Here is a 26,613-nt window from a genome sequence, read left to right as displayed (position 1 = left end):
TTTTGGATTCAGGTACTGGTAATAACAACAGAACCTGTATTTATTAATACCATTCTGTAATTTCTTAGAACAATGATGACAGGGGCACACCATAGTCTATCACTATGTTCTGTTATTCCTTCCGCAAGTTGCTGATTAATGAATTCCTCCAATAATGGTTGCAGTCACTTTGGTACATGGTTAAGCTTCCTGTAGACTGGATTATTATTACCTGCGGGTATATGATGTTGTGTAACAGGCGTCACTGATAATGAATCATTTGTATTAAACAAATCTACAAGGATTATTATCACCTGCAGGTATATGATGTTGTGTAACAGGCGTCACTGATAATGGATCATTTGTATTAAACAAATCTACAAATTGTAGCGGTAAAGATCCATCATTTGTTGATCTCTTCTTCACAAGTTATACATTTTGTTATGTAATGCAGATGCACTAACAGTCTGCTTGCAGCTGTGGTCATCATATGACCTATCAATATCTTGCTCATCCAAAACATCTAAAATGGCACTCATTAAGCACTTTGGCAGGCTAACCTCGGTCATGCCAAATTATCCAGGCTTACAGCTACCATAAACTCAACAATGTTTTTACTAATAAGTGCCATTCTTCTTAACACAAAATATGCACTTATCCAACTGTTCATTTCTTACCGACGCTTCTTGCAGCTAATCGGCATCTACAGGAATCCAAACTAACTTCCCTGTACTTGATGGTCCATTATCATGTGAACCAATCCCTACCACACATGTTTGTTCAGTTGGCAAGACTTCATGATCAGTGCACCTTGTCACATAGTCTCGCTTGTAGTTGATGTTTCTAGTCAAACAGTGCTCCACTGACTTTAACTGTTTATCGCAAAAGATCGATTTTAGCATGATATTTATCAAGGAAATCTGGTCCAATGATTGTAGAACGACTTTCACAAACATGCGGCAAAACTTCCATGTGCTCCCAAAAACAGCTCCAATGCTGAAGGCAAGCAGTGTTGTCGCAAAGCCTTCTCATCATTGTCACCTACCCTACATAACATGTAACATGGAGACCTGAGTCTCTTCCTGTCTAAGAGGTCCAGACTAACGACTGACATTTGTCCATCTGTGTCCGCTAAAAACTTACATTCCTTGCCCTGAATTGAACCCACAAGCAGCATTCTGTCTTTGCATACATTTGTGCAATATTATCTCTTATTGTGAATTATTTCTGATGTGAGATGCATTCCCGTTTGCATTTGAGGATACTTCTTCTGGTGCCGTTCTCCCTGCCTCTTATAACTGCACTCTCATGCCTTATGATCAACTTGACCGCACTATACTTTGGCATTGCTTTTGCAGAGCACTCATACGTCCACACCTCTGTGCCCTCACTTTGGAATCGATGACCCGATGGTCATTCCGCCGTTTTGTAGCAATATTGGTTTTTTTCAACTGTGTGGCGATCCTAATAGCCGTGGTCAGATCAGATGAACTCTGCAGCCTGGTTCTGCATAACAGTTAACGGGGATACCCGTGATAGGAAGACATCAAAAGTCCTATTCTCAACTTCATGCAAGGTGAGTGCATCAGCTCCTGCACTCCATGTTAGCTCATACGGTTGTGCATTAGTCCTACATGTTCTACCTGAGAAGGAGTCCACTGACTCACTGGGCTTCTGCAGTAAACTGCTTAGTTTTTCCCTGAACAATCTCGTGCTATTCTGTTTCCAGTAGCGCAGACAATCAGCTAGCTCTTGGAACGTTTCTGCATTACTAAGTGCTCCACGGTACATCACATGTGTTTTAGCCTCACCAACTAATCATAAGTTATCCATAGGTAAGCATGTTTCATTTGGTCGACTGTTCAATGTTGCAGTAGCTATTACATATTAATGAATGAAGATCCATCCTCCACTGTCTTTCTGGAAAATCTTTTGATGTCCACTGCTGACTGAGCCATAGAAGGAAGGGTTACACTCAATACTGGTTTTGTTTCTCCTGATTCCGGCTGTACCTGCTGTTGTACAACTTGCAACACTTCAACTTGCCTACGTAATTCCTCATTGTATTTCTTCTGCTGAACATTAACTGCTAAAAACAGCATTATCTCTTCCAAGAAAGTGACATCTGCTTGTGTTTCTGGCATTTTTTAGTATTCTACAACTATCGTTACAGTAACAGAAAGACAAGAAGAACTACACTTATAATACACACAAAACAATGAACTAACTTAGCTTTACACTGAATAATAGCCCAGTATTTCTCAAAACAGTCCTGTGTCAACGGACCAAAACGTCTACGAATGTCATATGCAGCTGGCACTGACTTAGTGCATGGTAACTGAAGTCCTGACAAATTTGAAAATTTACATCTCACTGGCATTAAATATTTTTCTTTACAATTTCCTGTGAATAACGACGTCTGCAGGCCTGCGGATTAACAGATGTCACTGTGAGAGTGCTATTGATGTCGCTACTACGTGAAATGGCCACACAGAATAAACACAACCTGGAAGGCCAACAGAAGAATGCTCACTCATTGCACCACACTGCGTCATCTGGAATTTTGGACGATGACGACGATGGCAGAATGAACAGTCTCTAGGCGAGGTACCACTGTTATTCAGGTCCTGAGCTGGCAGCCAGTTCTGACACCAATAAAAAAGGGGCAGGGGCTAGGACCCTTATGGTTGTAGGATGACGAAGCACGGAGTTGGGTGATGAAGGCCAGTCAAGCACTCTGTGCGATAATGAAACGGCACTAACGAATCGTACACTTAGTAGTTAAGGTCTGCATCTGAATCATCTTCTCCGCAGCAGTGGCGAGGGCAGTGGACACAGCGGGTTGATTTAGAACGTGCTGACTCATCTGTCTCAGTGATCTATCGAAGCCGTTCGCTAGACCACGACAGCTCACATAGCCAGAGCAGTAGCGAGGTGACCCTGTACCCTTGGTATTATTGCCCAATCTGTGCCCCTCGCCCTCTCCCCCTCCCCATCGACCTGTAAACTATATTTCTGATTGGGTTGTTTTGAAAATCCGCCTTATGCAAACGCAATTAGTTTTCTAAATGAAAATACAACACTGTGCAACAAAACACTCAACGAACTATACAAAGGCACCTCCACACATAAAACATGACAATCAAACAGTAAAAAAGAACAACAAAAAACTTCTTGTCTCCCTACCCAACCCGCTTTCCAGCTCTCGATTTTACTCCACACACACACATACACACATATACTGCCCTCTCCCAGCAGCCACACCACACAGTTTCTGACGAAACATTCAAAATTAGTGCCACAACGAACACAAGACCAACGATGAACAAATGAACAACTACAATAACATAACGCCTCTCGCTGAGTATAGAGTCATATGCGTCTGTTCATATCATGTTTCGCCACGTTTTCTGAAAGCGCATGAGAGATGAAGTACTGAGGGAAAATTTCGTGAAAAACTGCCTGGAAACAATGTCATGAACAGCAATTGATCGAGACACCAATCAAAGACATGAAGCAGGACGGAAAATGTAAGTACAGAAACGCACAAAACCTATCACTATGAAACAGTTTTTCACAAATATGCAATAATTTTCTTCATGGCTAGTTTGCAGATGACATGCAGTCAAAAAACCACGAAAAAGAGCACAAAAAAAACGGTGCATAGTGATGCAGAATGAGATTTTCACTCTGCAGCCATGTGTGCGCTGATAGGAAACTTCCTGGCTGATTAAAACTGTGTGCCAGACAGAGACTCCAACGCAGGAGAGCTTCTGTGAAGTTTGGAAGGTAGGAGACGAGGTACTGGCAGAACTAAAGCTATGAGGAGAGGGCATGAGTCGTGTTTGGGTAGCTCAGCTGGTAGAGCACTTGCCTGTGAAAGGCAAAGGTCCAGAGTTCGAGTCTTGGTTCGGCATACAGTTTTAATCTGCCAGGAAGTTTCATAAAAATCCAGTTCATTCAGCGATGTAATTTTAATGTGAGCGTCTAAACCAAAAAAAAGCAAATTGCATATTTTGTAATTCTTAGGCCTGCAACTGTTAAATTATTATAAATTTGATATTGTATTTTACAGAAATAAAAATTCGACCCACAGAAGATGACACATAGGTGTAGAAACATGTCTTAATGGGTAAATATAAAAAAATAAACTAATTGTGTTTGCATAAGGTGGATTTTCGAAACAACTCCATTTTTAAATTGCAAACATGGAAGAACATCTAGAGGAGTTTCAAATTTTAGTAAAATGACTGTATTTCCGCATTATTTCTACACAGGTTTAGCTATTTTTATAACTGAAAAATATTGTTTAATTTGAACTCAGTTGATAAAAAGAATTACACGCAACAAATAAAATGTATCATTGTACTAAATAAATCACAAGTAATATAAACTTTCTGAAAAAAATTAAAGTAAAACGGTATTGTATTTGTTTTGGAGCTACTGTACACTGGTTTCAGTATGATGTACCAGGTGATTCAGAAAGAAAGAACAGATTTCAGTTGTTTTCTACAGACAACCTACAAAAGATAGAAACTCTTTGTGTCTGTCACTGGATAGAGGAAGGTTCAAAGCTTCACCACAGCTGCACTGCTGTTTCTTTGTACCAACATGACAACTACACCACAAGAGTAATCATTTTGTGTATTGAAAATTGCGCGAAGTCAATCCGTTGCTCAAGTGCAACGTGCATTCCACCGTCGATTCAGCAAAAACTGCCTCTGCACAAGAAGACTTTTGACTGGCATACAAAATTCTTTGAAGTTGGTTGCATATGCAGAGGGAAGAGCACTGGTCGGCTACACACGTCTGATGATAATGTCGCGTGTATCCAAGACGCATTCACAAAATATTGTTCATTGCCTTTGGTCTCCCAGATCACCAGACCTCAGACTTCGCGATTTCTTTTTCTGTGGGGTACAGAAAAAATAGAGTCTCTGTCCCACATATGACAGCTACTCTGCAACAGCTGAACATCGTATATCTGAAGTTGTCGATTCGGCAAATGGAGACCTGTGATTCGTGTGTGGAATGAAATGGACTAGAGTATCGATGTTCCTCGAGGAACGGATGTTCTTCACGTTGAGTGTACGGTATATCTGTGCAGTGATAAAGCGTGAATTTTTTTTTAGGGTAGTCTGAGAATTAAGAAGATCGAAAGAAGAAATGAATCTTAAGACAAAAAATTGTAAAATAGAAACATTGAAAAAATTATTTAGTTACATATTTCCACTAAGACTGTAACTACTACAGAAATTTGTTATAAATAAAAGCATAAAAATTTAAACTAAACATTAATAAAAATATAGCACGTAGTATCTCATAGTTACTTCTTTTTATAAATTAGTTCTATTCTCCTGTCCTTTTTCTGGACGTAAATATCGACAGCTCGAGATATGAACTACTGCACTTTGATTGAATATTTCATTGTTTCCTTCTCTACAGCCAAAATCGCCAAGTTTGAGAGTCTGTCATTTGTCTTTATGTTGCGAAGGTAGATTTTAACGCGTTTTAATGCACTCATGCTTCTTTTACAAGACGCAGAGGTTGTGGGAACTGCAAAAACTAACTACAGTACTTTCACACGTTCAGAGAACGTTTTTTAATCCATTGTTTACAATGATTTAAGGAGGCCCTGAGGCTTTAGACGTTATTCTCACTGCTGTAAATAAAGGTTAGTTCTTCTTTCAGTTTGTCAGTGTCAAAGAAAGGATATATTTTAAGTAGCTTTTCAACTTCACATATCGAGAAATTGTTTGGCCTACTATAACGTGAGACGTTTTTCTCATTTACAAGTTCTGCAAAATCTGTTTCATGCAAGTCTTGGAATCTAGTTTCCATGTTTACTACTATTACTACTGTGTCAGTTATTTCGAATGCTAGCCTTCTCCATCCCCGAATACTTGCCTCTATTTCGTTAAAATTAATTTCAGATACTCCTGGTGAATTCATAAAGTTCTTATATTCCATTACGCATTTCAGAATAACTTCCTCACATCTTAGTCGTTCAACGGCCTTAATACAGTTTTCAATTTCGACCTTACAGCGGTTTATGTCCAATGTTTTACTTTGCAAGATGTCAGACAAGATACTTGTACATTGAAAAATCGAATTGCGTAGCTGCAGTAGAAAAATAAAAGTTTGATCATCCAGTATACTATTTAGGCCACTTGCCTGATGGAAGGAGCTGTCATCCCACCCTTCTCTATTTATCACATCATTATACTACCCTCAGGTCTGTATAGTGAAGAATAATGGTTTGTACGGCGCGTGAACGAAAATTCCACCTTGTTTCACACGGATTTTGTAGTTTAAATCCACTTTTCCTCAAAAGCTCACTGTTTTTATTTGAATCTCTAAACAATGAGTGAAATGGTGATAGGTTTCTCACAAAAAATTCTCCTTGCATAATTCTTTTATAGGCATGGAGGAGGACTAAGTGCAATTGATGTGCGTAGCAATGGATAAAGACAGCATGAGGATACGCTTGTTTCACAAGAGAATGGACAACATAATTTATCCCTGACGTTGCGCTGCAGCCATCGTATATTTGCGATACTAATTTGTTTTTATCGGTATTCCAATTGCTTAGCACTTGCAACAAAACGGTGGCTATGCTTTGTGCACGTTGTCCTTTGGATACATCACAAAACCCTACGAATCTCTCTTGTATATCTCCTGATTCGTTATTTGCAAAACTAAAAATTACTCTCATTTGTTTTCTAGTTGAGACATCCATTGCATCGGCGTCTTGTACTGATATAAAAGGGTCTATTTTTAAATTCACATGACATTTGTTCGTTAATAACATTCGTAATAAAAGCTACGAATTCATTGTAATGTCAGATCATTTAGCATCCGATGGAGTATTTAAAGGTACTTTCTCTTTCAAGTATGGGTCCTCTTCCGCCAAGAAATCCAAAAGTTGTAAATAATTTCCTTTATTTACTGACACCTCAGATGTGTCATGACCTTGAAGAGCTAACTCTCACTGTGTTAAAAAGCAGATAGTCTAAATAAGTTTCTTCGTTATACTTCTGTTTCGACCAACCTTCTAGTTACTGTGTTTCAAAGCTTCCAGCCTGTTGCTGCTGGACCAGCATAGTCAGTTCTTACTGTACCTACCTGATGATATTTAACAGCTGCTGTGATATGTGAAATGTAACTTTTATGCTTTTTGCTTTCGAAAGGATATTTTGAAGACTCTCTTTGTCTATTCCTCACTTATGCCATTCAAAACCGTTATTATCCATTCCAAATAGTGCAGAGTGAAAATAAAAAACCCGATTTCGAATTCCAGCATAACGTCTGGAAACGTCTTACAAATTTCCCATTAGTTTTTTTATCAGACAGGCTTGACGTCAGCTTTAGTTCTTTCACCAGGAGTTTATCTCACAAAGAAAGACGATAAAATAATGCAGGGTTTTCTATTAAAAATTCGGTGGATCTTTTGATGAAATAACCGCGTCCGTGGCAGTTTGCGGTAATCGACGATATATATTAAAAAGTACGTTACGAAAATCGAGACAGAAGCAGTGGAAGTAGCAGACAGGAATCTGTTCAGTCACAAGGCAGACTGTTGGGTAGAATGAGGAACCAAGTGAACTGAAGAAAGAAAAATATGACATGGAGAGAGAATGAGAGATATATGGAAAATCAGAAGAAGGAATTTAGAAGCACTGGGTATCAACAGGGCCCACAAGTAAATAATAACAACAACAATAATTAACAGGTTTTATTTGTTCTTTATGAATGATCAATAATGCCTACATTACTTATTAGAAATCTAATGCGGAGTTAGGCAATATCCCTTCCAATAATTATGGAGCATCACAATTTGCTTCACATTTCTTTGTTTTAAGCGCAGAAAACTCTGATCAAGGCACTGAAGTCAAGTTTAATAGCTGTGCTGTACACTGTGGACAAAATGTCAAAGTTAACAGTTTGCTTTCACCCAAGGCGCTACAGACCCTGACAAAGCTAATTCGACGTTCTGACAAGCATCTCCTAACCCATACTTTGAAAACCTTCAAACTACCCAAATCGGGATCCGTTTCTATACTCTTAATCTTCTCTTTCATCTAGAACTTCAATGCAGCTATTACGAGTACGTTAACTAGTTGAGCTATATCAATAACTCCGTTATATTTGACGCCAAAATTAAGTGCATATTTTTCAAAATAAGATACAGTGCTTTCCTTTAAAATGTTTACCGACAGGAAACTAGAATCAGGTGAAATGTTTTGATACATGGGTAATCTATTTTCTCTAGCACCTATTATTCTGCTAAATTCTTTAAAGCATTCTAGCTCAAACTGTCACGTTCCTGCCCTAAGTCGGCAAAAATCGGATCCTTCAGACAAACACCATATTTGCTTCAGTGTAAGCTCGCCAACGTTTGAGATCTTTCAATACTGTAGCGAAATAGCAGCAAAAGCTCCATTGGTGAACAAGAGCGAACTGTGTAGATGGGAGCTTTGTGAACCAAGTGCACTGCTGCCACAAGTCCGTGTTACAGCAGTAGACGTCTTTTCGGTAGCAGTCGTTCCTTCATGATGCTGCCTGGACAAAATGACGCTGTAGAGATGATACTATGACAGCGGTGTGCGTTCACAGTAGCCGGCGCAGGGAAACGGCTCTCCTTTAGACAGGAACCTGAAGGGTAGGACAGCTCACGTACTTCTCCCAGTTATTTTTTAAGCCGCATTTTTTTAAGTGGCCAGATTTTGCGCCCCCTCGGTGCCTGCATCATGGGCAGAGGCCTACTTCACCGTGCTCTTGGTACAGGCCTGCACATAGCGAGTGCAAAATCGTGCAGGTTTCCAGTCCAGCGACTGCCAGACATAGCTCATACAGCTGTGACATTTTACAAGTCGTCGACTCCTTCTTACTAGGCCTCACATCTGCTCATCAGAGAGAGTGCTCAAATTAACATCTACATCTGCATCTACATCTACATGGATACTCTGCAAATCACATTTACGTGCGTGGCAGAGGGTTCATCGAACCACCTTCACAATCTTCACAATTCTCTATTATTTCAATCTCGTGTAGCGCGCGAAAAGAATGAACACCTATATCTTTCCGTACGAGCGCTGATTTCCCTTATTTTATCGTGGTGATCGTTCCGTCCTGTGTAGGTCGGTGTCAACAAAATATTTTCGCATTCGGAGGAGAAAGTTGGTGATTGGAATTTCGTGAGAAGATTCCGTCGCAACGAAAAACGCCTTTCTTTTAATGATTTCCAGCCAAAATCCTGTATCATTTCTGTGACACTCTCTTCCATATTTCGCGATAATACAAAACGTCCTGTCTTTCTTTGAACTTTTTCGATGTACTCTGTCAGTCATACTTGGTAAGGATCCCACACCGCGCAGCAGTATTCTAAAGGAGTACGGACAAGAGTAGTGTAGGCAGTCTCCTTAGTAGGTCTGTTACATTTTCTAAGTGTCCTGCCAATAAAACGCAGCCTTTGGATAGCCTTCCCCACAACATTTTCTATGTGATTTTCTAATGTAAGTTGTTCGTAATTGTAATACCTAGGTATTTAGTTGAATTTACGGCTTTTAGATTAGACTGATTTATCGTGTAACCGAAGTTTAGCGAGCTCCTTTTAGTACTCATGTGGATGACCTCACACTTCTCGTTATTTAGGGTCTACTGCCACTTTTCGCACCATTCAGATATTTTTTCTAAATCGTTTTGCAGTTTGTTTTGATCTTCTGGTGACTTTATTAGTCGATAAACGACAGCGTCGTCTGAAAACAACCGAAGACGGCTGCTCAGATTGCCTCCGAAATCGTTTATATAGATATGACTTTCCGTCAATTACTACGAACTGTGACCTCGAAATCGCAAATCCAGTCACATAACTGAGACGATATTCCATAAGCACGCAATTTTACTAAGAGCCACTTGTGTGGTACAGTGTCAAAAGCCTTCCGGAAATCCAGGAATACGGAATCTGAAATCCCTTGTCAATAGCACTCAGCACTTCATGTGAATACAAAGAGCTAGTTGTGTTTACAGGAACGATGTTTTCTAAAGCCACGTTGACTGTGTGTCAAGGGACCGTCTCCTTCGAGGTAATTCATTATGTTCGAACACAATATATGTTCTAAAATCCCGCTGCATATCGACGTTAACGATATGGTCCTGTAATTTCCAGCCGCCATGCATGAGACAAAGGTGGTGCTGCAGAATTACAACATAGCCTCTCCATCAGTGGAGGGCTGTGTAGTCCAGCACTACTGCGCCTTCACGGTACAGCGACATGTTGACAGTTCGCCAAACACTATAGTCTGCCTCCCAGCAAGACAGTGGTAGGTGACTGCAGGTCTTCTCATTAGCGGATGCGGGGCTGGCAGCTCACAGTAGTCCATTTCAGTAGACTAGACCAGGCTCGCTGCAGTCTAGAAAGTAGAAGTCATGTGGGGGATTATAGGCAGCAAATCACAGACGCTTACTGCAACTGAATGGGAGAAGAGTCAGAAACCTGGGTATTTGTAGTTATCCTTTTGAGGCAATGACGTGACATCTTGCTGGGGATGACTGAATGTGGCCTAGTTTTTCAGGCTCATCGGCATTCTTCTCCACGTCTCGGTACTTTTCCGTCATGCCAGTGGGCTGATAAGCGTTCTTGTGAAAGATTTAATCGTTGTTGTGGCACCTTGCCGTGCTGTCAGAATGACGTTATGTTCCCTCTTCAGTGAGTTCACGTTGCTGAATTCGAGATTCAGACTTTTTGCTGGTGCAAGGTGTAGCAAAAGCTTTCATTGTGTGCTATGCTATTTCCAGTGTCAGCTCTCAAGCTGTTTGTCATTCTGATTGTTCCACGACATGCGAGCCTGTCTCGGTTTGGCTCATTGCTGGCTAGAAAGAACTTAAATAATTTCACATTTGCCCAGGATATCTTTCTGTAGCACAGCACATCGCATCTCCAGTGGAGCAGTGACATCATTTGTGAAAGGTAAATGAAAACTTTGATCCTAAAGGTAATTGTAAAACAGTGCCCCAAGGTTGTACATGTCTGCGTATAATAGATACAACATTGAAAATTCGATTCTTTTGTAACTAGGAATTTGGGACAAATTTTAACTTGCACACAGGGCTACAAAGCTTTTATCTTCATTGATATGGGAGGTATAGGCTCGTGAAATCAGATGAATCATTCTGAAAATCCCGTATTTCGACGGATTAAGTTACTCGCACAGGAAATCAGTGTACGACAGCGTCAAACTGGCCACAAAACTATTTGATGAAATCAATGCATACACTGGGACAGGGGTCTCCAAACGTTTTAGTCCGCGGGCCACATTGACTCCTCCACGAAGTCATAAGGGCCAAGATCTACCTAGTGGGATTAAAGCACCCCAGCACTCTATGATGACCGTAATGTAAGGCTAAAGGAAACATGAAATCGCAAAAATCTGAGGTTGTGGGAATAGTGTGAAACGAACTACGATTTTTATTTAATTACATAATTTTGATTGGTGGACGTACCTGACCGAAATTCTGGCGTATTTTATTCTGGCGAATTTTACCGACAAAAAAGTATGTCACTGCACATTCTTCACGAAAGCGTCCTGTAAAGTTAACGAAATCTCAAAATCATTGTTAGCAACACTATTACTGCAAGACGTAACAGAGGTAGAGTATGTCAACGCATTGTTATTTCAAGCGGCGCAACAATGAGTTTAGTTATGTAGTCTTGTAGCGAGTAGCAGAACCAGAGCATATATTTGATAGTTCTGTTGCGTGATTGTGTCTATGTTGCGAGTGTCTCACGAGTTTTTTTAGTGTTTTATGCGTTGTACTAGTAGGTGAGACGACGAAGTGTGGGACAATTCAAAGTCTGAATTCGAAGAGACAAGGAAAATCTGAAAATCTAAATACGTATAGCACGACTTGAGTATTTTTGCACTGTATTTTTAGTGGAACTACAGTGTAATTGTGAGTACTTAATTTAGTGATAAAAGTACCTGAAAAATAAATTCATTGCATTTTGTTTAGGCAGACTACTACCTAGTTTTATTAGTATAAAATAGCATAATTTTATTTTCAGGTTACAATCTTTTGTGCAGTTCTATGCAAGCATGGAAAAGAAACGAAAGGTTGACAGTGAATGTAGAATTTTTAAAGAGCAGTGGGGATGTCAATATTTCGTGGTGGAGTCTAGCAACAAATCAGTGTGTATTATTTGCAATGAAGCAATATCAGTCTTGAAAGAATACAACACAAAACGTCATTATGAGACTAAGCACTCTCAGAATTACTCCAAGTTTACAGGATGGGATAATTTAACTGTGGCTGGGTGACCACTTACAAATAATGGATGACCAAACCACTTTACAGCACATTAAGATATGAATCCCAATTTTTGGGCAGAAGTCCAGACATACCGGGGATGTCCGGCCAGCTAACGCGGGCCGGTTTACCGGCCATCGTGGGCCGGTTTCGGCCCGTGGGCCTCTGTGTGTACTCTGAGGCAAATGGAAGGCAGAAAAGAGATTCTCGACCCCAGTAGGATAAATGGAGCTTAGTGGCACCTTACCCCAGAGCAGCCCGGAGCACAGACAGTCTCCCCAGCTTGGCTGCACGGGGAGTCTGCCAGCGGCAGCACGTGGCCCAGCTGCAGCAGGAAGTCCCTCAGCCACGTGTGGGCTGGCGACGCGCCGACCTGGGACGCTGTCACCTGCAACACGGACCCACAACCAGGCAAGTTAAAACGCAGCAATGACTGTAGCAATATAGCGAAATTCAGAATGAATACAATATCTGATCAGAAGCACCCAGACACCTATCAGTGGACATTAATGTGGACTGTGTCAACCCTTTGTCTTTATTAAGACTTGAACTCCGCTGGGGACACTTTCAGTCATCTGTCTGAATCTTTGTGGAGGAATGACAGCTTATTCTTCCTCAATAGCCGGAACTAGAGAAGGTGATGATGTTTGACGACAGGGACTGGAGTGAAACCGACGTTCTAACTCATGATGATGATGATGATGATTAGTGTTTTAGGGCGCACAACAACGTGGTTAACCGCGCCCGTTCTCAAAATAAATGTTGACGAGTGCAGCCAAGATCTGTTAAACTAGGATCAATTCAGAGCCGATCTTTGCGAGAATTGTAAATGCTCAAATTTCAAGATTGGACAAAGCACATCAAAACAGGTAGATTAAACTAAAAATAAAATACCAGTACAAAACAGGTAAAAATAATTTAACTGTGGCTGGGTGACCACTTACAAATAATGGATGACCAAACCACTTTACAGCACATTAAGATATGAATCCCAATTTTTGGGCAGAAGTCCAGACATCACACAAAAACGTAAAAATCTAACCACACTCGCATTATTATTAATTAAAATAGAGGTCAGGTCTGGTGGGAAACTTAAATCTTCCCTCAAACCCGCATATAAAACACACTCAGTTAAAATATGTCGTATCGACAGCTGTGTCCCACATGTCTGACACGTTGGTGGCTCCTCACGACGTAACAGAAAACCATGTGTCAATGGAAAATGTCCTGTTCGAAGCCGTGTAAGGGCTACTTCCTCAGCTCGTCGTTGTCGGAAGAAGGTAAGCCACGGTCGCACAGAATCCTTCACCGCTCGCAACTTATTTCCCTCACTTCCAGCCACTGAGCCTCCCACCAACGCATGACCTTCCCAGTCACGAATGATGTTATTGCCTACAGGGGGACGGAACAGCGAGCAGGGGGTGGGATGGAGCAAGCCTCCTTGGCAGCCGCGTCTGCAAGTTCATTTCCAGGAATTCCTATGCGCCCTGGAACCCAGCAGAAAATTACATCCTTACCCTGCTTTTGCAAGAGCAGGAGTGCGTCCTGCACTTCTTGCACCATCCGATCTGCTGGGTACATCGGTTCAAGAGCACTTTGAGAATCGGAGCAGATGATGAATTTCTTGCCATGATGTCGTCGCATATGGTCTAATGCTTTCAGAATGTCAAACAGTTCTGCATAGTAAACTGAGAACTACTCTTGGAGCCCTATCCTACGGACAGTATCGGGAAACACAGCAGAGCAGCCCATAAAATCCCCCTGTTTAGACCCATCCGTGTAAACAGTAGTAAAATCTGAATGGCGGTCTAAAATCTCAGTAAATCTAATTTTAAAAAGGTGGTCCGTGGTACAATACTTCTTGTAAGCAGCCAGATCAAGAAGTAATCTCGGCCGTTGTAGTAGCCAGGGAGGTCCCCTACTCCATCCCTGGTTGAGGACCTCGTAAGAGGTCCGAGCAGATGTAATGCAGATGTAATTTTATGTAAGAGGTCCGAGCAGATGTAATTTCGATGTATTGCTCATGCGCTGCCTGCGATATGCAAGGTATAAGAGAATCGCTGACCAGAGACCAGTGTTGACTGCAGTAGGAACTGTGTAGCTGTAGCAGTAAGTTGTTGCTAGTCTGCGCTTGTCTGGAGTCTGCTCTGGTCTGGTATGGTGTATCGTGTTGGCTGGTCGGCCGCGGTGCAGCGATGCCGGAGCCTGAGTATTATTGTATAAGGTAAAAAACAGCCTCGCGCATATCTAGTAATGTTATCTAAACTCCCACGTAAATGTTTTAAAAATGTCCTAATAATAATCTTTGTCATATAAAGTAATTTTTTTAACAAGCATTCATTTCAATTTAAAGAATTTACTAATTTCTCCAATCCATGATCTTTACGATTGTTGCAAAAGAAAAAAAAAAGAAAATCAGTTGCTTCCTTTCACAAATGACCAATCTATCGGCCAGCATTGCACAGAGCTGTGCCGGAAAAATTTATTGTAAGAGCAGATATATTCGGCGACTTTATTGAGGTAAGAATTTTTCCTCTTTTTATTCAGAATGATCTTACAGGGCCATGACGCAGCACTGCTGTTGTCCAAAATTTACCAGGTTAAATTTGCGACACTCAGTGTAATAGTGATAATTCCCTGATTACAGATAATCAGTGCATGCCGATCACTAGTAATGATTTTGATCCTAATGATGAACAAACAAATTCAATGATGTCCACAGTAAATGTAACAGTTGATGACGCGGCACGTTCCGTTACAATGAACACTGCTCAGTTTCACACACCCGGTTTGCAAAATTTGAATTGTGAACAAATAATTGTTTCTAACGAAGGTGAACAATATACTCAAAGTACGTCAAATTTATTTGATTCCGATTTTGCGACCAACAGTGCTCATCCGATGGGCAAACCTTTTTGTGAATCACAGAATGACCAAATGGTTATACAAAACGTGACACATACAAATACATCATCACACATCACAGAGAATACAGTAGCTAATTTTCGCATGGATCGAGTTATAGCATTAATGCTACAAGTTAATGAAAATCTCAAACAGTCTAAGAAAGAACAAGACGACAATTTCAAACAACTTAATGAAAAACAAGACAACCTTAATGAAAATTTCAAACAGGTGGATGAAAAACACGACAACCTAAATGAACAGAACAAACAACTTAGTGAACAGATTACAGCCGTTGCCGTGCAATGTCATGATACTAAAGAAAAATTACGTGAGGAAATTAAGGCTTGTGCTAGGAGCAGTAGTGAAGAAATTAGATCTGTGGCTCAAGAATTAAATAATACACATGCAGCCACAACTAAATTACTTAGAGATGAAATTAGTGCAGTCGCTAAACAATGTTCTGAAAACGCAACACAGTTACGCGACGAGTTTAAATTAATGTCAGCAGAACTTTCACGCACACTGGATGCGAAAGCAGACACGAAATTTGACCAACATAACAACCAAATTGACGAACGTTTTAATCACCACCTACAAAACAGTGAAACGCGTTACCGTAAATTTATACAGGAACAGAATAAAGTGTTGCTTTGTCATGGAAACAAGTACTGCACAGAGACAGGAAGATAAGCGTAAATTGTTTACGAAAGCAAAAACATATGTAGACAACAATATTGCTACAGTATCAGACGAAATCAAACAGTTGAACACCGAATTGCATGATGAAATCTCCGATCTTAAAACAAAAACAGACACACACACATTAGACTTTCAGACAATGACCAACAGACTTGAAAAGTTGGAACTAATACAGGATACCGATGCCATCAAAGCAGACGTTAAAAATTTGAACAAAACCACACGTAAAATACAAAAAAAATTATGCTTGTGACACTAAAAACGATAATCAGGTAAAAATACTGACTGAAAAATATGAATTGGCCAGTCGTATTGACGTTATTGAAAGTAATAATGACAGCAAATCAGACGATACTTCACCGATTTCGTTTAATCAAACACCCGAATTCCAACATTTACAGCAGACGATCAGTGGGATAGGTTCGTCCAATAATACATTACATAGAAAATTGTCAACTTTACAGCACGAAGTGACAGAGATGAAAAATGTTTCAGCTTTTAATACATCAGAGCATACGCCACTTTCCGAACATTTGTCAGACTCACACAGCCAGTATAATTTAGGTAATTTACAGAGAATACGTGAGTTAGATTCCGAACAGTCAGAGGCAAATAGATTCTCATACAATCCTGAACCTGTTCAGACATACAGAGACGATAATTTCGATTACAAGCATTTTCTATCCGTGAGAAAATTTAAAGTATTTAAAAATGACAGAACACAGATCCACCCCTTGGATTGGATACAACAATTTAGCTTTGCTTTTCCACCGACTTGGCCCGTAACACACAAACTTGAATTTATTTGCAGTTTTTTGGAAGGCGAACCGGCAACTCGTATGAGACCGATCGCGAGACAATGCTATTCGGTAGAAGAATTTCAGAATGCTTTTCTGTCAGCGTATTGGTCGAAGACGACACAGCGCGGAATCAAGGATCAGTTAATTAGTTTACCGAATTATGAGAACTCAAATTTTTCCACTGTCACGCAGTTTTTTGAACACATGGTCCAACAAAACCAGTACTTAAGTGAACCATACAGTGAATCTGCACTTATCCAATTATGTATTTATAATTTCCACGATCATTAAGAATATCACTTTTAACGGGTCAGCAGAAAGAAAATATTTCGGCATTCAGAGATCTGTTACAGCTTTTGGAAGTTCAGCAATCAGATTATTCGTTCATAAACAAAAATTTTTCATATAATAATCAAGGTCAACAAGCATACAGCAATTACGATCAGCCACGCAATTTCAATAGCAAAGCTAATAGACGCTTCAGGAACGACAACCACCAGAACTTTAATAACAGACAAAATTTTAATTATCAGTATCGTCAAAATTATCAGCAACAGGAACCACATTTTGGTAACAATAGAGGTTTTTCCCAACAACAGCAACAAAACCAACCGGTTAGCATACCTAACCAACAATGCAGTCTGCAAGGTCAACCAAGCTTTAATGTTTCGCCGCCTACACGTATAGCGTCGGCCACACCAAATAGTAACGCACAGCAACAAGGAAATCAGTACGTACAGAAAACACACCATTTCAACTCATATCGCAATGCACCGTATAGTAATGACTATCATGACAGACGTAAAAGTAATGAGCACAATTTCCAGCGTACGTTTAATAACAGTCGGTCTTACCAGCAGCAGAATCATCCGCAACAACAAATTATCATGAATGAACCAGACAGTAGATATCATCCCGAGCGTAATACGTCAGCACGAAATAACAGTACAGTACAAATAGTAGAAATGCCACAGCATCATTCCGAAAATAACAGCACGTCAGAAAGAATTTGACTAGATACAGTACAGGTTGCATCTTCCTGCAACGCAAGCAATACTTTTGACACAGAGAATTTAGTTCACGAAAATGTTATTATTTTTGACGACATCCGAGACACTCTTTTGCAGCAAAAACCAGTTATTCAAAAAACCATTTCCCACCCTGTCATTGAAGTAAAGATTGGATCATCCAAATTTTCAGCAGTAATCGATTCTGGATCACCTATGTCAGTTATAAATGAGGAAACTTTCAACGAATGTAACAAAGAGAATAACTATCCTGCGTTACCATTAGGCAAAACTAAAGTAAAATGAGCAGTATCTGGTAAAGGAGTAGATGTAAAATTACAGACACATTTATCATTTTGTATTGCAGGTCATACATTTCACTCAGATTTTTGGATTGTTCCCTTATTGACAACAGACGTTATTTTAGGTACGAATTTTCTGGTACAACATGACGCAATTATTGACTTTCAAAACTCCTGTTTAATGTTAAAGGATGAAAATGTACAACTGGCTTTAGAATTTCAGCACTCTTTATCTGCAGAAGAACAAACAATTGATCGTACAGAGGTCATTTCCGCATCACGTAACATAGACTGTCATTCCACATTGTTCACAGATACGTACGTACACAACTATAATACTCCAGACGAAGCCGACTATGACTTTATACAGATGATTTCTGATAAAGTTAAACAGAGCAGTGCAAATACAGACGACGAACGCACGCAACTACGCAAAATTCTTTTACAGCAAGCTCCAGTTTTTGACAACGTCCCTGGTACTATGTCCGGTTCTCCAGAAAGTACACGGCTTTTCTCTGTTTTGGTGACTGTTATCAATTTTGTAAATTACCGTTCGGTTTATCTATTTCTTCAGCAGCATTTATTCGCGGATTGAATACTATACTTCCGACAGAATTAAAAGACAGAATCACAACGTATGTAGACTACATTCTTATTGCAGAAGCTAACTGGTCTGAACACGATCTGATTCTTGAACAACTGTTACGAACTTTTCGTGCACAAGGACTCACAGTTAATCTCAGTAAATCGCACTTTGGCAAAACTTCTATAAAATTTCTTGGACATGTAATTTCAGCAGAAGGCATTGCGCCTGACCCGGAAAAACTTCAAGCTTTACGTGACATTACTGTTCCTACGACGAAGAAACAACTACGCAGCTTTTTGGGTTTAATTAACTTTTTTTGTAAATTTATTCATTACTCTGTTTTAGACACCTCTAGATTATGTCAATTGACGGGTAAAAACACTATTTGGTCCTGGGATAGCCAAGCACATTCTGAATTTGTCAATCTGAAACAAGCTTTGTTGAATGCACCACTTTTATCACACCCAGATCTTACTAGAAATTTTTCCATTGCCACCGACAGTTCTAACACTGCTTTAGGCGTACACATTTTTCAGGAAATTGAAGAAGATGGTTCTACAGTAATTAAAAACATCGCCTTTGCGAGTCGCATTCTGTCACCTGCTGAATGCAATTATTCTGTCACAGAACTTGAAACATTATGTGTTGTATGGGCATTTACGAGATTTAGGCATTTTCTTTATGGAAGACATACGACCGTTTACACTGATCATAGAGCTATCCAGTTTTTACTTTCCGCTAAATTTACACACGACAGATTAAGCAGATGGAAACTTTATTTACAGGAATTTAATTTTACAATCAGCAAGGCATCGGAACCAACTTATGCCAAGCAAATTTTAGCGTCATGTATATTCAACAAGTTGCATTTGAAAATTTCATTTCGTCGTCATTACGAGACATAGCACAAGAGCAGAGTAAAGACAACGTATGGAAAGAAATTAAGCACCTTTGGCAAGATAGGAATAATGTTACCATTAGAAATCATTACACCGTACGCAATAATATTCTGTTTCGCCGCTCTCACCCTGACAGCAACAATTGGTTATTATGTATTCCTGACGAGCTTGTTAACAAATTAATTTGGTATACTCATTTAAGTTACGCACATTACGGAGCCAGAAAATGTTTTCTTATACTGAGACAGAACTGTTATTTTGCCAACATGGAGAAACGTATTCGACGAGTTTTAGCGTCATGTAAAATCTGCCAGAAAGCTAAGTCAGATACGACTTCACATATTCCTCCATTACATCCCATTGTACCTGTTAAATTGAGACACATGGGCGCTGTAGATATTTTTGGTCCGCTTCCCAGAACTAATAGAGGTTTTTGCTATATCTTTGTCGCTGTTGAACTCACTTCGAAATCTGTTACCTTCACTCCGTTACGCAAAGCTACTGCTAAATCGATTTCAAATGCATTTGTAAAACATTTTTTATTTCATGTAGGGCATGTATTGAAAGTAATTTCCGACAATGGATCACAGTTTCGATCTGCTATATGGACACGTATGTTACGAGCTAGAAACATTTCTCCGATCTATATATCCAGGTACCACGCTTCTTCGAAACCTTGTGAACGACTAATGAAAGAAATTGGTAAACTATGTAGAATATACTGCCATAAAAAACATATTGATTGGGATACACACATACTGTCATTCCAGGATGTAATTAACTCGATACCAAATGAATCTACTATGCTATCTCCGACTGTTATAATGAAAAATGTTGAACCACCTAACAAAATTAAAGAATTAGTATCCTCTCCTACATCTCGTCGACTACGACACCATGAAATAATAGACATTGCGCTGAACAACATCAAACGTGCCGCAGAGCGCCGGAGAAGACAGCAAAAACAGGTTTGTACACGCGTGACTTTCACATTGGACAGAAGATATTAGTACGCACACATTATTTATCCAACAGAGGAAAGAGTAGATGCAGTAAATTTGAGCTTATATACGCAGGTCCATATCGAATTCGCAGCATTCCTCACCCCAATGTAGTGCACGTCGAAACTTTGAGAACCAGAAAAAGCAAGGGCAATCACCATGTCTCTAATATTAAACCTTTTATTGAATGAACACACTTTATGATTTATCACACTGTAATGCCATTTTCTGATTTTTATATGACCAATGATGCAATTATTTTTATGTGACTACTTACTGATGATTATCATATTTTTTCTTGGCAAGTGCCCAACAAGGTAAGGTTAGCAGGTCGCTTTTCTTGTCTTTACACATCAGACCATGCACATTTTTCCAGATAAACTTAGATATTTTATGACCAATTATGCAATTCTATCTAATTACATATTAATTTTATCAAATTCTTTCTCCATTAAACTCTTCAACATTCGCTTCTATCAACTACACAACATACAAGCTGAACACGAAAGTCATTTCTTGTCGTTATATATCAGACCGTGCACATTTTCCTTTTTTCGTGTATGTATGATTGTTTTCCTGTTTTGTTTGTATGCACTACGAAATCTTTAAGATATAACAAACACCAGTTGACTTTAACATTTTTCCTTATGATATCTCAATATCTTGACTATTCTACACTCTTGGCTACTGCATTATGAGACTGTGTGTACATTTTTGCACCTGAACACTCTCTATATTTTTGACATAATACGTTTTCTGTCATGCTATGCTGTATGCTTAATTATATCACTAGAAACAAGTTTTTATTTAATGGGTATATGATTTAAATGCAAGATATTAATCCTTTTTCATCATTTTCAGAAAGCAATAACATGTAAAAGAAATAACTTAAACAAACCACAGTGGATTACTATGAAATGGGAATTTCACCGCCGGAATGAACGAAAGAAGATGCAATACCTTGTCATGAAGACTAAATGGGTCAGAATTAACAAGCATTAACAAGAATATACTATACACATCGTATGATAGCAGTCTTAACTAATTATTTTTCTTTCAGAATACGAGGCGATTGATGCAGGCCGTCAGACAGAACTACACATCTTAGTTTTAGTGATGAAATATGCTAGAAATAAGAAACTCTATACTATGAATAGTTGTATGAAGTAAATGGAAATATGAATAATGAATAATGAAGTGTCTATTTTTTGCAGATGATAATAAATGATGATGAATAGCTATATGAAGAATATGCTGATATGAATAATGAAGTTTTTCTTTGCAGGTGATGATAGTGATGAATTTTATATGGCCACTTAACACACCACTTTTAAGCTTTTCTTTGCAGATGAGAATAATGATGAAGTTTATATATTAGTTAAGAGATGCTATGTAGTTATTTAAGTATTTGTTGCAGTTCGTTTTGACAGTATGTCTTACGTCACATGGTATAATGACTGAATGTTTTGGAAAGGACAGCTAGAGTACATACATATTGAGTACACGTTTCATTACCTGTTAATTCAAAGTTCACTACTTTTCAGCATAATATGCGTTTCTTCTTTCACCTTAATAATCCATTTTGTATTTTTTCTAGGAGAAGCTATTCATGAAATTAATGTGCTATAAGCAGTTAGTCATTAAACCTGTTCTAGTACTTGCATTTTTTTACCCATTTGTGTGTGTCATTCATGAATGTGCTCACATATACTCTACTTGTTTCATAACCTTGCTACAGCAGACTCATGACGAATGACGTTACTAATCCTTATTTGCAGCAATAAGTCAAAAGCAAATTTTTCATGCCCCAGCAATTAATTATCTATCCCAACACAATGCATTGCTAGCACAAAAAATGTATTACCAATCCCAAATAATGCTACAAGTTTAAGAGAGTTCTGAGTAATACTGAATGATGTTTTCTAACCACAGACCTTGAGTAATAGTTACAGTGTGTTACATTTTAAATATGTCCTATGTCCCTTGAATGATGAGTTCTGAGTAATACTGAATAATGTTTTGTAACAATGTATAACTGCTATTCCAATAATTAACTCTCATTTTGAATGATGACTCCTGAATAATACTGAATAATGTTTTATAAAGCTATATGAATACTTTGTAACTGGCCAATGAATGCCACAGTTTCTTATATTTTAAATTTGTCTTATGTCACTTACATGCTATTATATATGAATACCAGTAGCTTGATGCTACACCCATTAGCTCCTGTTTTGAATGATGACATCTGATGGTTTGTAACTGGCCAATGAGTGCCAATGATTACTATAACTAGATGAATTATGTAAATGGTATGCCATTAATTAACTCTTGCTTTGAATGATCACTTTTGAATAATGCATAAAAATTGTTTGTAACTGGCCAATGAGTGCCAATGTTCACTGTAATCAGATGACTTGTGAATAATATTCTGTAATACTTCATACATATTACAGAAATGTTTAGTAACAAGGCAATGAGTGCCACCAATTACTCAAATTGGTTGATAGACTAGTGTAATTCTCAATGATGACTAGCATAAGCCTTAATGTCCTTCATCTTCTGACCTAATTACCAGAAATAACTGCAATATCCGTTTGTCCTGTCCATCTTCATGATCATGGAGCACTATACTTGGTTTTTGCACTAATTCTACGTTGGTGAAAGAGTATGGATTCTGCAAGAGTGTGGTGTTGACACATCATGCTGTCCACCACTTTGAACGATGGAGATGCTATTATGGTCCCACTGTTTGGTGTACCTAATGTACTACCAAATTGATAACATTGAATATTAATACGACATTTCAGTGTCTTGGCTACACTGATTAATACTTCAGGGAAGAGAACTTCAGATTGTATCACTTGGTGTTGTGCTTCTGTAGAAAGATATGGACTTTCAGTGCAGCTACGTGCAACCTACTGTGCTACAACCATGATGCAATCGTTCACTTTCCTTTCCTAGTTCCTGTAAAATGGTAAAAAATATATGCAGTGTGTGTGCACTTTATGTCATTTGTTAATATTTTTGTACCCATTGCGTATACATTTTGTGATTTCTTGATATGTACTGTACTCAGTGCATGTGCACTCTATTTCATTTTATGTTCTGCACTTATATATGTATGTATATACTCTATGACTGTAAACTTAGTTAATTAAGAAAAATTTGTTGCTCCTGGCAAGTCCAATTGACTCACCATCGCTGTCAAATTTTTGCCCCCCCCCCCCCCCTGGAGGGTTATGTAAGAGGTCTGAGCAGATGTAATTTTATGTAAGAGGTCCGAGCAGATGTAATTTTATGTAAGAGGTCCGAGCAGATGTAATTTCGATGTATTGCTTATGCACTGCCTGCGATACGCAAGGTATAAGAGAATCGCTGACCAGAGACCAGTGTTGACTGCAGTAGGAACTGTGTAGCTGTAGCAGTAAGTTATGGCTAGTCTGCGCTTGTCTGGAGTCTGCTCTGGTCTGGTATGGTGTATTGTGTTGGCTGGTCGGCCGCGGTGCATCGATGCCGGAGCCTGAGTATTATTGTATAAGGTAAAAAACAGCCTCGCGCATATCTAGTAATGTTATCTGAACTCCCCTTGTAAATGTTTTAAAAATGTCCTAATAATAATCTTTGTCATATAAAATAATTTTTTTAACAAGCATTCATTTCAATTTAATGAATTTACTAATTTCTCCAATCCATGATCTTTCCGATTGTTGCAAAAGAAAAAAAAAGAAAATCAGTTGCTTCCTTTCATAAATGACCAATCTATCGGCCAGCATTGCACAGAGCTGTACCGGAAAAAATTATTGTAAGAGCAGATATATTCGGCGACTTTATTGAGGTAAGAATTTTTCCTTTTTTTATTCAGAATGATCTTACAGGGCCATGACGCAGCACTGCTGTCGTCCAAAATTTACCAGGTTAAATTCACAGTGAATTATTGAAAAGTCATAAGTGAGCGATAATTTAATTGAGAGGTTACGCTAAATGTGAATTAGTTTTGAGCTTAGATTAAATCAGAAAGAATTTTGTGTTGAGGTTAACGTGAAAAGAATTTTGTAGGGAGGTTGCAACTGAGAAAGAATTTTGTTTTGAGGTTACACTAAAATTAGAATCATTATCCATATTATTTTTTTTTTTAATTTTTGTGGGGAGGTTACAACCTTAATGCCCTCCAGGTGTACTGACTCGAGACTCTCCTACCCAACGTGTTCCAGTGGGTTCACGTCAGGACTCTGGACAGGCCAGTCCATTTCTGAAATGTTGTTGTCCACAAACCGCCTACACACGCCCGCATCTCGTGGTCGTGCGGTAGCGTTCTCGCTTCCCACGCCCGGGTTCCCGGGTTCGATTCCCGGCGGGGTCAGGGATTTTCTCTGCCTCGTGATGGCTGGGTGTGTGTGCTGTCCTTAGGTTAGTTAGGTTTAAGTAGTTCTAAGTTCTAGGGGACTGATGACCATAGATGGTAAGTCCCATAGTGCTCAGAGCCATTTGAACCGCATACTCACGCTGCTTTAGGACAGTGTTCTTGTATACTGATATAATCATCGCCTCCAAACTGTCCTCTACTGTACGCTGTACTTCAATGCTCTTAACTGTGATTCATATCGTTCCACATTTAACGTTCTCTTAAGCGCAAAAAGGTTGCCACAACCCAACCACGAAAAGCACCCCGATATCGTAACTTCACCTCCACCGCACTTCACTGTTGGCACTACGCATGGTGGTGGGTAACGTTCTCCATATACTCTCCAAACCAAACCCTTCTATCAGATAGTCAAAGTGTATAGCGTGCTTTGATCACCACAGATCACTCGTTTCCAGTCATCCAATGTCCGGCAGCTTTCCTTCTTTGGACCACCTCAAGTGTTACTTACAAGGAAACCTCCCTATCGCACCCCCCTCAGATTTAGTTATAAGTTGGCACAGTGGATAGGCCTTGAAAAACTGAACACAGATCAATCGAGAAAACAGGAAGAAGTTGTGTGGAACTACGAAAAAATTAGTAAAATATACAAACTGAGTAGACCATGCGCAAGATAGGCAACATCAAGGAATATATGTGCTAAGGAGCGCCGTGGTCCCGTGGTTAGCGTGAGCAGCTGCGGAACGAGAGGTGCTTGGTGCAAGTCTTCCCTCGACTGAAAATTTTACTTTCTCTATTTTCGCAAAGTTATGATCTGTCCGTTCGTTCATTGACGTCTCTGTTCACTGTAATAAGTTTAGTGTCTGTGTTCTGCGACCGCTCCGCAAAACCGTGCGATTAGTAGACGAAAGGACGTGCCTCTCCAATGGGAACCGAAAACGTTTGATCGCAAGGCCATAGGTCAACCGATTCCTCCACAGGAAAACACATCTGACATATTCTATACGACACTGGTGACGGCATGTGCGTCACATGACAGGAATATGTTGTCGACCCACCTAACTAGTACACTTAGCGAATGGGTAAAAAGATTCTTCTACCTTGCCCGATTTAGGTTTTCTTGTGGATGTGATAATCACTCCCAAGAAAGTGATGAAAACATAAGAGTTTGTCACATAAACTGAAAATAAAAGATTAAACTTTCCACTCGAGGGAAGTCTTGAACCTAGGACGTCTCGTTCCTTAGCTGCTCTCGCTAACCACGGGACCACGGCGCTCCTCGACTCCGTTTGTCCTTGATGTTGCCTATCTTCGCATGGACTACTCAGTTTGTATATGTTACTAATTTTTTTCATCGTTCCACACAAGTTCTTCCTGTTTCCTCGATTGATCTGTGTTCCGTTTTTCAAGGCCTATCCACTGTGCCACCTTATAACTAAATATGAGGGGGTGCGATGGGGAGGTTCCCTTGTTAGCAACGTGTGACTTATGAGAAGCTGCTCGATCGTTGTACGCCATTCTTCTTAATTACCAACGCACAGTCACTGTGCTGGCTGGACTCCTGGCAGCACACTGGAACTCACGAGTGATTCCTTCCACTGGTTTCATCCGATTTCTTACAACCACCCTCCACAGTGCTCAATGGTCGCTGTCAGTCAGTACGTGCATTGCGCCCGGTTTTGGTTTGGCTGTTGTTCTTCCTTCGTATTTCCATTTCACAAGCACATCCACAACAGTGGACTTGGGCAGCTTAAGAATGATTGA

At 39.5% G+C, this 26,613-nt stretch overlaps 1 protein-coding gene across 1 annotated transcript in view; it reads right to left on the bottom strand.

The window, feature by feature from the left end:
- Positions 1-26,613, bottom strand: part of LOC126092264 (uncharacterized) — a 122,999-nt gene that overhangs the window by 82,505 nt on the left and 13,881 nt on the right. Inside the window, exon 2 of the mRNA XM_049907779.1 lies at positions 12,533-12,673. Coding sequence (XP_049763736.1) covers positions 12,533-12,673 — 141 coding nt within the window. The remainder of the gene's footprint in view (positions 1-12,532; positions 12,674-26,613) is intronic.

The sequence above is a fragment of the Schistocerca cancellata genome, chromosome 7 (genome assembly GCF_023864275.1).
Source record: "Schistocerca cancellata isolate TAMUIC-IGC-003103 chromosome 7, iqSchCanc2.1, whole genome shotgun sequence".
NCBI classification, from domain to species: domain Eukaryota; kingdom Metazoa; phylum Arthropoda; class Insecta; order Orthoptera; family Acrididae; genus Schistocerca; species Schistocerca cancellata.
Note: the sequence above shows the minus strand (reverse complement) of the source record. Positions and strands in the feature narration are given on the sequence as shown.